Source organism: Diplotaxodon limnothrissa, linkage group LG13, assembly GCF_057381915.1.
Source record: "Diplotaxodon limnothrissa isolate DT_005_m linkage group LG13, D_limnothrissa_male_GT1.1, whole genome shotgun sequence".
In the NCBI taxonomy this organism is placed as follows: domain Eukaryota; kingdom Metazoa; phylum Chordata; class Actinopteri; order Cichliformes; family Cichlidae; genus Diplotaxodon; species Diplotaxodon limnothrissa.
Window position 1 is genome coordinate 13,391,860 of NC_140608.1, and position 14,823 is coordinate 13,406,682.

Here is a 14,823-nt window from a genome sequence, read left to right on the forward strand (position 1 = left end):
AAGAGCCGGAAATCCCATCACTAACACGAACTGCATCATGGAACTTGGAGTTCAAAAGTATTTCACTTTAAAGGAATTCTTTCTGTAGATGTTCAAACTATTTCCCCAAGTCTTTTTCCAGTGCTTCCGAAATAAGATAAGATAAGATAAGATAAGATAGAACTTTATTAATCCCTCGGGTGGGTTCCTCTGGGAAATTCGACTTCCAAAAAAAAAGCACAGCAACGACCGAAGTTACAGTTACAGAATTGTTATATATATATATATATATATATGTATATGTATATATATATAAAAAAAAAACACCCAGCACGCCCATGCGGGCGGTTTTATCCTTCAAGCTCGGGTCCTCTACCAGAGGCCTGGGAGCTTGAGGGTCCTGCGCAGTATCTTAGCTGTTCCCAGGACTGCGCTCTTCTGGACAGAGATCTCCGATGTTGTTCCCGGGATCTGCTGGAGCCACTCGCCTAGCTTGGGAGTCACCGCACCTAGTGCTCCGATTACCACGGGGACCACCGTTACCTTCACCCTCCACATCCTCTCGAGCTCTTCTCTGAGCCCTTGGTATTTCTCCAGCTTCTCGTGTTCCTTCTTCCTGATATTGCTGTCATTCGGAACTGCTACATCGATCACTACGGCCGTCTTCTTCTGTTTGTCTACCACCACTATGTCCGGTTGGTTAGCCACCACCATTTTGTCCGTCTGTATCTGGAAGTCCCACAGGATCTTAGCTCGGTCATTCTCCACCACCCTTGGGGGCATCTCCCATTTTGACCTCGGGACTTCCAGGTTATACTCGGCACAGATGTTCCTGTACACTATGCCGGCCACTTGGTTATGGCGTTGCATGTATGCCTTGCCTGCTAGCATCTTGCACCCTGCTGTTATGTGCTGGATTGTCTCTGGGGCATCTTTACACAGCCTGCACCTGGGGTCTTGCCTGGTGTGATAGACCCCAGCCTCTATGGATCTTGTGCTCAGAGCTTGTTCTTGTGCTGCCATGATTAGTGCCTCTGTGCTGTCTTTCAGTCCAGCTTTGTCCAGCCACTGGTAGGATTTCTGGATATCAGCCACCTCCTCTATCTGCCGGTGGTACATACCGTGCAAGGGCCTGTCCTTCCATGATGGTTCCTCGTCTCCCTCCTCTTTCTTGGGTTTCTGTTGCCTGAGGTATTCACTGAGCACTCGGTCAGTTGGGGCCATCTTCCCAATGTATTCTTGGATGTTCCTTGTCTCATCCTGGACTGTGGTGCTGACACTCACCAGTCCCCGGCCCCCTTCCTTCCGCTTAGCGTACAGCCTCAGGGTGCTGGACTTGGGGTGAAACCCTCCATGCATGGTAAGGAGCTTTCTTGTCTTTATGTCAGTGGCTTCTATCTCCTCCTTTGGCCAGCCTATTACCCCAGCAGGGTACCTGATCACGGGCAGGGCGTACGTGTTGATGGCCCGGATCTTGTTCTTACCATTCAGCTGACTCCTCAGGACTTGCCTGACCCTCTGCAGGTACTTGGTGGTTGCAGCTTTTCTAGCGGCCTCTTCATGGTTCCCATTCGCCTGCGGGATCCCCAGGTACTTGTAACTGTCCTCTATGTCTGCAATGTTGCCTTCTGGTAGTTCAATCCCCTCAGTTCTGACTACCTTCCCTCTCTTTGATACCATCCGACTACACTTCTCCAGTCCGAACGACATTCCAATGTCATTGCTGTATAGCCTGGTAGTGTGGATCAGTGAATCGATGTCTCGTTCACTCTTGGCATACAGCTTGATGTCATCCATGTACAGGAGGTGGCTGACAACTGCTCCGTTCCGTAGTCGGTATCCGTAGCCAGTCTTGTTAATGATCTCACTGAGGGGGTTCAGGCCTATGCAGAACAGCAGTGGGGACAGAGCATCTCCCTGGTAGATCCCGCACTTGATGGTGACTTGTGCTATGGGCTTGGAGTTGGCCTCTAGTGTTGTATGCCACATCCCCATTGAGTTCCTGATGAAGGTTCTTAGGGTCCCATTGATCTTGTACAATTCTAGGCATTCCAGTATCCAGCTGTGGGGCATTGAGTCATAGGCCTTCTTGTAATCAATCCAGGCAGTGCACAGGTTGGTCAGTCTGGTCTTGCAGTCTCGGCTGATTGTTCTGTCTACCAGTAGCTGGTGTTTTGCGCCTCTGGTATTCTTGCCAATTCCTTTCTGTATCCCGCTCATGTATTGACCCATGTGCCTGTTCAACTTAGCCGATATGATGCCTGACAGGAGCTTCCATGTAGTACTGAGGCAGGTTATTGGTCGGTAGTTGGAGGGGACCGGTCCCTTCTTGGGGTCCTTGGGGATCAGGACCGTCCGGCCTTCAGTTAGCCATTCCGGGTGTCTCTCGTTAACTAGCAGTTGGTTCATTTGTGCTGCCAGACGCTCGTGGAGTGCAGTCAGCTTCTTCAGCCAGTAGGCGTGAACCATGTCGGGCCCTGGTGCTGTCCAACTCTTCATACTGGAGACCCTTTCTTGGATATCTGCCACTGTGATGGTTACTGGACCCTGTTCAGGGAGGTCGCTGTGGTCTGCCCTCAGATCCTCCAGCCACTGAGCATTGCCGTTATGGGTTGCGTCCTTCTCCCATATGCTCTTCCAGTATTGCTCCGTCTCCAGCCTTGGTGGTGCTGTTCTCTTATTGTTCCCTTGCCACTGAGAGTACACCTTTGCTGGTTCTGTGGAGAACAGCTGGTTTATTCTCCTGCCTTCGATCTCTCTGGTGTACCTCCTCAAGCGGCTGGCCAAGGCTGTGAGTCTTTGCTTGGCAGTTTCCAAGGCCTCAGGTATGGACAGCTTGCTGTATTTCTTAGGCACCTTATTTGTCGCACCTTTCTGCAACTCCGTTAGTTGGCTAACCTCCCTCCGTGCTACTTTGATCTTGCCCTCTAGCCTCCTTCTCCATGGAGGGTACTGCCCCTTGTCGCTGTTCAACTTGTAGCCAAGCATCTCACTGATCACTGCTGCCGTATTGTAGATCAGCTTGTTAGTGTCGGTAATCGTGGTTGTAGGTATTGCCCGTAGTGCTGCATTAACATCATCTAGCAGACCTTCTGAGGGTACTTCACGTAATCTTGGTAACCGGCTACGGGGGATCCAGGTTTCAAGCTTGGCCATGATCCTATTTTTCAGGTCAGTTCCTCTCGCACTCAACGATCCTTCTCCTATCGCACTTGGGGCTATGTACCCAATCTCGGGTGGGGGTGATGATATCTCCCCCCTGACCTGGCGTCCTGACTCCTCCTTGCCGTAGCATTTGTGTTGTACCTCGTCAATCTCTAGCTGTGAGAGCAGTCCCTTCTTTCGAATGTTGGAACACTGAGCTACTAGTTGTTTCGCCGTCATTGTGGATGTTGGGTATCGAAGAATCCATAGGTCCCTCATCCTATTCATGTAGCCCCTTCCGCTGGGGTTACTTGCGTAGTAGCATTCCAACAACGCCCTGTTTTCGTCCCTTGCCCACCGATGCCTTCTTGTTCCAGTAGCCCACTTTTCGTCAGGGTGCCCTGGTTCCTCAACACCTGACGCGGACCTTGTTGATCCGGGCGACGTCCGAGCCGGCATGCCTTCATATTTATCTGTCTCGCTCATGTCTGCGGTAGGCTCGCTTAGCATAGGGGGTCTAGCCTTAGGACCCTTACTGGATACAGACGCCCCCAGGCAGGAATCGAACTTGCGATCCTCTGTTCCAAAGGCGTGTAGTCTAACCACTACGCTATCCAGCTATATATATATATATATATATATATATATATATATATAGAAAAGCTGCAACCACCAAGTACCTGCAGAGGGTCAGGCAAGTCCTGAGGAGTCAGCTGAATGGTAAGAACAAGATCCGGGCCATCAACACGTACGCCCTGCCCGTGATCAGGTACCCTGCTGGGGTAATAGGCTGGCCAAAGGAGGAGATAGAAGCCACTGACATAAAGACAAGAAAGCTCCTTACCATGCATGGAGGGTTTCACCCCAAATCCAGCACCCTGAGGCTGTACGCTAAGCGGAAGGAAGGGGGCCGGGGACTGGTGAGTGTCAGCACCACAGTCCAGGATGAGACAACGAACATCCAAGAATACATTAGGAAGATGGCCCCAACTGACCGAGTGCTCAGTGAATACCTCAGGCAGCAGAAACCCAAGAAAGAGGAGGGAGACGAGGAACCATCATGGAAGGACAGGCCCCTGCACGGTATGTACCACCGGCAGATAGAGGAGGTGGCTGATATCCAGAAATCCTACCAGTGGCTGGACAAAGCTGGACTGAAAGACAGCACAGAGGCACTAATCATGGCAGCACAAGAACAAGCTCTGAGCACAAGATCCATAGAGGCTGGGGTCTATCACACCAGGCAAGACCCCAGGTGCAGGCTGTGTAAAGATGCCCCAGAGACAATCCAGCACATAACAGCAGGGTGCAAGATGCTAGCAGGCAAGGCATACATGGAACGCCATAACCAAGTGGCCGGCATAGTGTACAGGAACATCTGTGCCGAGTATAACCTGGAAGTCCCGAGGTCAAAATGGGAGATGCCCCCAAGGGTGGTGGAGAATGACCGAGCTAAGATCCTGTGGGACTTCCAGATACAGACGGACAAAATGGTGGTGGCTAACCAACCGGACATAGTGGTGGTAGACAAACAGAAGAAGATGGCCGTAGTGATCGATGTAGCGGTTCCGAATGACAGCAATATCAGGAAGAAGGAACACGAGAAGCTGGAGAAATACCAAGGGCTCAGAGAAGAGCTCGAGAGGATGTGGAGGGTGAAGGTAACGGTGGTCCCCGTGGTAATCGGAGCACTAGGTGCGGTGACTCCCAAGCTAGGCGAGTGGCTCCAGCAGATCCCAGGAACAACATCGGAGATCTCTATCCAGAAGAGCGCAGTCCTGGGAACAGCTAAGATACTGCGCAGGACCCTCAAGCTCCCAGGCCTCTGGTAGAGGACCCGAGCTTGAAGGATAAACCGCCCGCAGGGGCGTGCTGGGTGTTTTTTTTTTTTTTAACTAGCTTACCCTCTTGTGTTAAGCCAAGAGTGCCAAAAAGATCTCCCTCTGACAAACTTACTTTTTCTCATTGTGTCTGATATATATATATATATATACATATACAGTGGGGCAAAAAAGTATTTAGTCAGCCACCGATTGTGCAAGTTCCCCCACTTAAAATGATGACAGAGGTCAGTAATTTGCACCAGAGGTACACTTCAACTGTGAGAGACAGAATGTGAAAAAAAAATCCATGAATTCACATGGTAGGATTTGTAAAGAATTTATTCGTAAATTAGGGTGGAAAATAAGTATTTGGTCACCTCAAACAAGGAAAATCTCTGGCTCTCACAGACCTGTAACGTCTTCTGTAAGAAGCTTTTCTGTCCCCCACTCGTTACCTGTATGAATGGCACCTGTTTGAACTCATCATCTGTATAAAAGACACCTGTCCACAGCCTCAAACAGTCAGACTCCAAACTCCGCCATGGCCAAGACCAAAGAGCTTTCGAAGGACACCAGGAAAAGTATTGTAGACCTGCACCAGACTGGGAAGAGTGAATCTACAATAGGCAAGCAGCTTGGTGTGAAAAAATCAACTGTGGGAGCAATCATCAGAAAATGGAAGACATACAAGACCACTGATAATCTCCCTCGATCTGGGGCTCCACGCAAGATCTCATCCCGTGGGGTCAAAATGATCATGAGAACGGTGAGCAAAGATCCCAGAACCACACCGGGGGACCTGGTGAATGACCTGCAGAGAGCTGGGACCAAAGTAACAAAGGTCACCATCAATAACACACTACAACGGCAGGGAATCAAATCCCGCAGTGCCAGACGTGTTCCGCTGCTGAAGCCAGTGCATGTCCAGGCCCGTCTGAAGTTTGCCAGAGAGCACATGGATGATACAGCAGAGGATTGGGAGAATGTCATGTGGTCAGATGAAACCAAAGTAGAACTTTTTGGTATAAACTCAACTCGTCGTGTTTGGAGGAACAAGAATACTGAGTTGCATCCCAAGAACACCATACCTACTGTGAAGCATGGGGGTGGAAACATCATGCTATGGGGCTGTTTTTCTGCCAAGGGGACAGGACGACTGATCCGCGTTAAGAGCAGAATGAATGGGGCCATGTATCGTGAGATTTTGAGCCAAAACCTCCTTCCATCAGTGAGAACTTTGAAGATGAAACGAGGCTGGGTCTTCCAACATGACAATGATCCAAAACACAGCGCCCGGGCAACAAAGGAGTGGCTCCGTAAGAAGCATTTGAAAGTCCTGGAGTGGCCTAGCCAGTCTCCAGACCTCAACCCCATAGAAAATCTGTGGCGGGAGTTGAAAGTCCGTGTTGCTCGGCGACAGCCCCAAAACATCACTGCTCTCGAGAAGATCTGCATGGAGGAATGGGCCAAAATACCAGCTACTGTGTGTGCAAACCTGGTAAAGACCTACAGTAAACGTTTGACCTCTGTTATTGCCAACAAAGGTTATGTTACAAAGTATTGAGTTGTATTTTTGTTATTGACCAAATACTTATTTTCCACCCTGATTTACGAATAAATTCTTTACAAATCCTATCATGTGAATTCATGGATTTTTTTTTTCACATTCTGTCTCTCACAGTTGAAGTGTACCTCTGGTGCAAATTACTGACCTCTGTCATCATTTTAAGTGGGGGAACTTGCACAATCGGTGGCTGACTAAATACTTTTTTGCCCCACTGTATGTATATATATATATATATACATACATACATACATACATATACACACACACACACACACACACACACACACACACACACACACACACACATATAAATACAGAGACAAATATAAATAAAATATACAAAGGGGATAAATAGAATAAATAGGAATAAAAAATAAAAATACAAGTGAATTGCACATTTCAAGTATTGAGTCTATTGCACTGTTGACTATTTACAAAAAGTATTGCACAAGGTATTGTACAGTGAGGTGAAGAGGCACTACAGCTTAGTTGTTCCCCCCTCCTTTGTCCTCCTGTTTCCTGTTTCCCCTCCCTCTCCCCTCCAGAGAGGAGTTAAACAGTCTGATGGCGTGTGGGACAAAGGAGTTTTTAAGTCTGTTAGTTCTTGTCTTGGGGAGAAGCAACCTGTCACTGAACAGACTCTTCTGGTTGTTAATGGCCGTGTGCAGAGGATGCCCAGCATTGTTCATAATGTCCAGCAGTTTCTTTAATGTCCTTTTCTCTGCCACTGTCACCAGAGTGTCCAGCTTCATGCCGACCACAGAGCCAGCCTTCCTGATCAGTTTCTCCAAAAATAGAGCTGAATCCATCTATTAGAACCCACATTGTAATTTTTCATTTTTTTCGAGGTCGTCATGAGAAATGGTTAATTCTGGAAAATGTCTTGCAAATACAATATGCCCCTGGGACAAAAAAAAATACCCTCTCCTTCATGAATTTAGTCAAAACTGTGGTTTGACCACCACCAAGATTTCATGCTTCATTCATTTTACTTTTGGATATTTGTTACATTTACATACCAAACACATAATTAAACACATTTTAATATTAGACAAAGATAACCCAAGTAAATACAAAACGCAGATCTAAATTCAATTATTAAGGGGAAAAAGCCACCCAGACCTACCTGTCACTGTGTGAAAAAGTAATTCCCCCCAAAAACTAATAACTGCTTGTACCACTTCACATATTTTTAGCTGGTCTAAAATCAGCTGCAAGGTCAGCTGATGGAATAGGATGAGGAGAAAGAAACACATTAACAAGTGCAATGATAAATGTAGACCTTTTATCTTTATTCCTATGATTCATTTGTCACAATATCATTGTCTAAACAGTGGATTGATCACATGTACGGTGCAAAACACACAGCATAGCACCATTCAAAATGTCAACAAATAACACAGACAGCAACAACATAGGAGACAGCATATATTTCAATCATAGACAAGCAAAATAAGAGAAAAGGACTGTTAGCCTTTCCTTATCATCCCATCCTGCTCTCAAGAGATTGTAACATTACATCCTGTTATTAGTGAAAAGCATGAAATTAATGACTTAGAAAATAACTTCTGTACACTTTGGTGGTACTATTTATGTAAAAAATCTATATTTTAAATTAATTTATAATACCCCACAATATCCCAGTATCCTAGGTCACCCAGAGAAATAACAATGCCATCTAAACAGGTATAATTTCTTAACCGCTGCTAGTCTCTCACCAAAATAAAGTAGCAGTATTGTATGTGAGGCAAACCGAGACCTCATCTCTTCATGTAAATAGTATTGCTAACCTTGGAATTGCCTGCAGCATAAAATGGATACGTGGATTTTAGTCTTTCCTCTGCTTTTTTACTATTTAAAGGCATTCAGATATCACAGCCATTTGCTTAACGATGTCACAACCAAAGACCTGTTTCATGTAACAACAAAAACAAAGTGTTATAATTCTGTCATTAGTGAAAAAGGACATAAATTACATATTCTAGTTATTGTCTTTTTTGACGGCATTGCTAATTCTCTTTCAATACTTGCACTGTAAAGGTTAGAATATAAGATTATAATGTAATAATTAGGCAAAAATATTTACAATCTCTTGAAAGTCATGCGCTCCATGGCTCTAATGTTTATCAGTCATTTACTGTCTACTGCTCCCCTGTACTGTACAAACAGACAGCAAACTACAGTATATTCATCACATATTACAACTAAAAATAAATCAGAATTTAGAGGAAACACTAATCTAAAGCCAGCTGTTAGGGACAACCTGTTCCATCGAACACAAAGGGAGCTTTCATGGTGTTTTTCACTTCTTGGCCTTTCCCTGAGCAGCAACGGCCTCCATGGCTTTGCGTACAGTCTCCTCGTCTCCAAGGAATTGCATTGGCTTCACTGGCTTCAGGTTTTTGTCGAGCTCATAAAGGATAGGGATCCCTGTTGGCAGGTTCAGCTCCATGATGTCTTCATCTGACATTCCTACAAAAAGAACAGACAAAATGTCATTTTGTACAGAATTACTGCAATTGCTGACAGAGTGATTGACTACAGGGTACTCCCCAGTTCTCTGTATAACCATATCCTGTTTTGTTTTGTTTTTTTCCTCTAGCCTAGGCTTTTAGCTATAGCTATATTCCCTCATTAATGTCTGTTTATTTTATCTTTCGGTCCTTAGGAGCTTATAATAACCAACTAGCCAAGTGGAACACCCTTTTGTTTGGAAGGGGGGCCTTAACTTCTTCACCCTTGATGCCTAGGGGGGACCCTTAATTTGCTTTTCTTTTCTTTCATATTTAAAGCCATCCTACAGAACAAAATAGAATAGGTTCGTGAGGGTGCTCTCTACCGATATGGCCTACCAGGGCTGGAAAAAACCCTAACCTATTGTAAAGATTGTCAAAGCACATCTTAACTGATATATAGTGAAGTGTCAACACTCATCATCAAAGGTACATGGGGAGGAAAGGAGCTAAAATGAAGTGCAGAGACAGTCTAAATAACAGGGATGGCGTCTGTGCTGAAAATGTAAAGCTAATGCAGAAGTACCTTAACTTTAAAATGACTGTAACTGCATAACTGTTTATGCTAAAGACAAAATTCAAATGATTGTGGAAAGAAGAAAAGACAAGCTTTACGGGGATATTTATGGTATCATAATGGATTCACAAGGCTATGCTGTCTGAGCACAAACAAACAAAAAAGAAGAAACAGCTCCACCTGGAGTTTACCATGTGAACTTCACATCACCTTTCCTCTCAAGCAGTTGGGCTAGATAGAGAATTCAACTGTTCCTAAGAAACATTTTGTATGAATCTTGGTCAATAAAGGGTTAAACGTGCATTCTTCTGAAGGATGAGGAGGGGGGGGGGTGCCCCTATGCTTACAAAAAAGACTTATGTTTACTTATGTTTCAGTAAACACTTTCTTGATGTGTTTCTGGGCTCAGTCGCTAGTTTCAAGCAAATACATAAACATAACATATAAAGTAGAGGTGATTAAGCAGTGAACAGTATGAGAAAATAATGTGTTTTTTGAACATTAAAGCATGAATATATATTTGTGAACCTACCAAGTCAAATTCTGAATTTTAAAACATTTCCATGTGACTCATACTTTTGCATCAGATTTCCGCCGTAACTTACACTATAACCAGAACCTGATTTTAACACTGCGCTGCAACCTTCTACATGACCTCCTGAGAAATGTAACTACAATGTAACTGCAAGCATACTACGATTGCTTGAAAGGTTGTGGTGTAGGGATAAAAGGAGTTTCTGGTTACATCACCAGTTAGGATGTAACCAGAGAATGTAGATTTCTCGCAGAAGTCTAAGTGAAGCTTTAGTGTTACTCACCCTCCAAGTGCTTGACGATCCCTCTCAGACTGTTACCATGGGCGGCGATCAGCACCCGCTTTCCCTGCTTGATCTGAGGGGCGATCTCCTCGTTCCAGAAGGGCAGCGCCCGTGCAATGGTGTCCTTAAGGCTCTCACAGGAAGGAAGCTGGTCGTCAGTCAGGTCTGCATAACGACGATCCTGCAAACATAACAACTTCATTGTACAAACTAAATAACAGAACAAAAAACTGAGATAGCATCTTAAGCTTTATTTTACCCCCCACCCAAAAAACCCACGTTTTTTTTTTTATATTACATTTGTAACAGCCACTATGGTGTGGTGTCCCTTTGAGACACCCAAGTCGAGGGTTGATGGTGTCATCAGTGTGTGCCACTGGTCTCTCTGCTCTCTCTCTCTGTGATGGTGTGGACATGTGCTTGCACGCTAGTACATGAGGAGGGACGGATTTTATGTTTTACCTCTCCAGACACCTTTGTTTGCAACGTTATGGGTTGTACGAACACTGTGCGCTATGTTTGTTAAGCTGCAGCCGTTCAACCGGGCTTATATGGTTGATGAAGAGAAGGTATATTAAAGAACACACTGTGGAATCCCCAACGCCAGCGTGAGTGTGTATTCTTTTGGCTACCCTGCTAGGTGTTTTGCCGCCTCCTCTCAACCACTAAACGCAACCCGACGTTACACATTTCAAAAATAGAAAGGAAGACATGAGAAATTTGTTTCTACCTTGACTTGAACTTTGAACCTGAATGCAGAAGAACTCTTTCAGTCATACATTAACTCACACTGAACTTAGTATTAGGCAATAGCATTAAGGCTCCTACTGGCAAATAGTAACCTACTACGTCTCTGTGGTGGCCATGCTTGATTTATGCACTGTTGTGGTATTTAACCCTCACGTCATACTGGGCTCTTTTTGTGCCACTTTTTTCATTCGTATGAACGCCATTTCCGCTGTGTTGGGTGTAGCATAGCCAAACTTGCCAGCCGGTATGCTGGAGATAAAAAGATTGAGACACATGATGTTAAATCCACTATTTTCTCTCTAAACACTCGTGCCATTTCTGCTGATTTCTCTCATAAAGCTGGTTAGGCCTGGATTCAGAGATATGTTCAAGTCGTGGCTCATTTTTGTTACGTTTGTTTGGAGATACTTGATTAAGAAAGTCAATATGTACAAAACCATTGTTTCTCTCGGACGTCAGCAAAGTTCATTGATTGTGTTCATGCACTGCCAATATGATATCTTACCTTGCTGATGATAGTATAGTAGTCGTGGTCTGGACCCATGGGAGGAGGTGGGATATCAAATGAGCGCCTCCAGACCTTCACCTGAGCCTCTCCGTGCTTGGCAGCAGTCTCTGCCTTATTTAGCCCCGTCAGGCCTCCGTAGTGACGCTCGTTGAGCCGCCATGTCCGATGAACAGGCACCCACATCTGGTCAATGCTGTCCAAAACCAGCCACAGTGTCCTGATGGCTCGCTTCAGCACGGAGGTGTAGCAAATGTCAAACTCAAAGCTAGCATCTGTGAGATTCATAGAGTGTGAGACACTGCAGGGTTTTTTTGTCTGGTAAAATATATATTTCTTGCATAGTTGTGTAGTTATTACATTTCTTCACTCTGCTGTTTATGAATAACACCTGGAATAATGCCAATGATGGTATAGAGAGAGATAAGCCTGTATCTCAGGCCTTGCAGAAATTACATTTAGGATTGCTCAGAGCTCAAGATGATGTCGCCAATATGCCTCTGCAGTCAAAAACCTCAACCTTATAATAGAAGGTATGGTGCATATAACAATGAAAAGCATCTAATTATAACACAATGACCGCTGTTTGGTATGACTGCACGGAAAAATGACTTGACTATTTTGGTTGGGGCTCAGAAGTCTAGCTATTATTGAGCCGTAAAAAATTAGGTCTTCTGATTGAAGCTGGGTGAAAGAGCCAGCTGCATGAACATTTAACTAAATACATTACTTTGAAGGTTTTTTTCCCCTCTCTGCTCTGCAGGCCTTTATTTCTGTTGCAATGCAGCCACATAAAAGCATCGCCTCAGCACGTCTGCACACGGTCAGGGGGCGGTATATGACCCGATGCGCTCAGAGTATGCGGTTATGCAATTGCTAGTTGCCGAGAGCGCGATACCATACGGAATGAAGGAAGACTTCACATCGGTTCGTCCTCACCTTTTAGGGCCTGTCCTCCCCTCTTCGCCTCCTTTTCACCTGTTTCGCTCAGATCTGCATCAAACCACCCACAGAAGCGATTCTCCTGGTTCCAGTTGCTCTCTCCGTGACGAATCAGCACTAATTTGTAGGCTGCCATGAGTGATACAGATATGTCTCAGCCGATTGCTTCAGTCAATGAAAACTAGTTAGTTTAAGTATTTTTTTGAAGGATGCTGAGGATGCCGAATCTATACCCCCCAACTCCAGAGACATAGACGACTCCACTTGCTGCTGTCAAACCGTTTTATCCCTTGGATTGGCTACTCCCCCACTTCCTGGTTTTCAGAACCAATGAGGCTCAGCAGAATGATGTTTATCAACCAATGGGCGAGGTGGGAGTGAACGGTGGAGAATCTCCGACCTTCATGTTGTACATTGTACTCTATTGATTTTCTTTAGGCTGTTTGTCTTTTCAATAGTATCTATCTATCTATCTATCTATCTATCTATCTATCTATCTATCTATCTATCTATCTATCTATCTATCTATCTATCTGGCGATTAGTTAATACTTTACAAAACATATTTTATATTTGAAATATGAATATATTTATATTATATTTTATGGGTATAGTGTAAGAAAGCAGCATGTAAGAAAGGCAAAGAAGTTAATTCTCTAATGGACATTTGCATTTGCAATAATCTGGTTGCATCTCTATTTTACCTGTTTGTGCTTTGCCTATAAAACATTTAACTGTTGCTACTGCTTACTGAAATGGCTATACATTTAAAATCTATTGCTATCAATACCCGTTTCATATTTACTCTATTAGAAGTATTGCATAATTTGTTGAGCTGTCTTCTCATTGGTTGCATTTCACAAACAGAAAGTTTGAACAGCAGTTGGATAGAGATGCTATGCTTCTGAGTGCCTGGCAACCAAATTATTAACAGCCCCTCTTATTTTCCAGCAGAGATTACAGAGATTATTTGTATATATGATGACTTTATTATTTGTTCATCTGTAATATGAACACCCACTTCAGTAATTGGTATAATTTTTCATGATAGGAAATAAAGAAATGGTAAATGGCCTGTATTTATATAGTGCTTTACTAGTCCCTAAGGACCCCAAAGCGCTTCACACATCCAGTCATCCACCCATTCACACACTGGTGATGGCAAGCTACATTGTAGCCACAGCCACCATAAAGAAAAGCTTAACAGTTCCCTTTAATGGGGAAATGACCAGGATCACCCCCGTGACACTGAAATGTAGCAGTTGTGTATTTATAGAGAGATTCTTAAGAACTAAAAGGTTAAGTAACCGCGTTTGTAAGAAAAGAGCAAAATAAAACAACAAAAAGGAGCTGATATGAGAGACGGGTTGTGTGACATACTGAATAAAATCTCATGAATAACAAATAAAATCAGAATCTAAGTAATGTCTGACTTATCTGGCAAGCCTAAACGTCCAGTGAAGAAACTTCACTTTTGTCCAGCTTCAGATTTAATATCAAATGTTTCACTGCAAACCTGACGAAACACAGTATATTTATAGTCGTATACTCCGCTTTTGTGCAAATCCTGATAACCAGCCATTTGTGATGGTGTTTCAAAGAGTTCCTTATCATGTCTGGAGTCTTGGGTGCCAAGAGTTGGATGTTGAGCCAAGTTGAGAAATCAGTGACACTCAGCAGTCACTGGTTCTTTCAAGTTTTATTTAACACATTGCTGCATCAATGTTTCTCCTCTTCATTTCATTACAACCATATGTTACAACTAGAATTGTTAGACTTGAATCAGTAAATGGGACCTTTCCCCTTCATCCACTGTTACATCCTACTTTTGACAGATATTTTGCTACATTTTTAAAGCAAAGTCTTTATGAGTGATAAACATATGTTGGTATTTTGGTTGTCTTGTCACTTTTAATCTTGTGGTCATGCTCTAGATCTAAACTAATCCAAAATGGCCTTTGCATTACTTCTTAGAAATTTCCAGTGAAGCTAGTCAGCCCCAAGAATGGTCCTCTTTGCTAAATATGGACTTGTGTGTTCTGATGTTATCTTTTACAATACTGCAATACTACTAAGTATTCAGTGGGCAAATTGAGGAACAGCATTTTTTGTGCATGTGAACAGTGTCTGAAAGCTGATTTACTGGAACAAGCCTCTGATGAGTCAATGAAAACCACATGGATATCATCAAAAACCTTCAGTGTAAAGAGAACTCAAGAAAACGGATCTTTTGTAGAAGAATAAGTAGTTCAACTGATGAACAAGA

General features: G+C 44.0%; 1 protein-coding gene across 1 annotated transcript; it reads right to left on the minus strand.

Annotated features, from left to right (window-relative positions):
• Positions 1-7,797: 7,797 nt before the first annotated feature.
• LOC146619970 (phosphoglycerate mutase 1-like) lies at positions 7,798-12,837 on the minus strand. The gene is made up of 4 exons (XM_085369902.1): positions 12,556-12,837; positions 11,617-11,891; positions 10,362-10,542; positions 7,798-8,985 (listed from the first exon to the last, which is right to left on the minus strand). Exons 1-4 carry the CDS (start codon positions 12,692-12,694, stop codon positions 8,816-8,818), a joined length of 765 nt encoding a protein of 254 aa, XP_085226028.1. The 5' UTR covers positions 12,695-12,837; the 3' UTR covers positions 7,798-8,815.
• Positions 12,838-14,823: the final 1,986 nt, after the last annotated feature.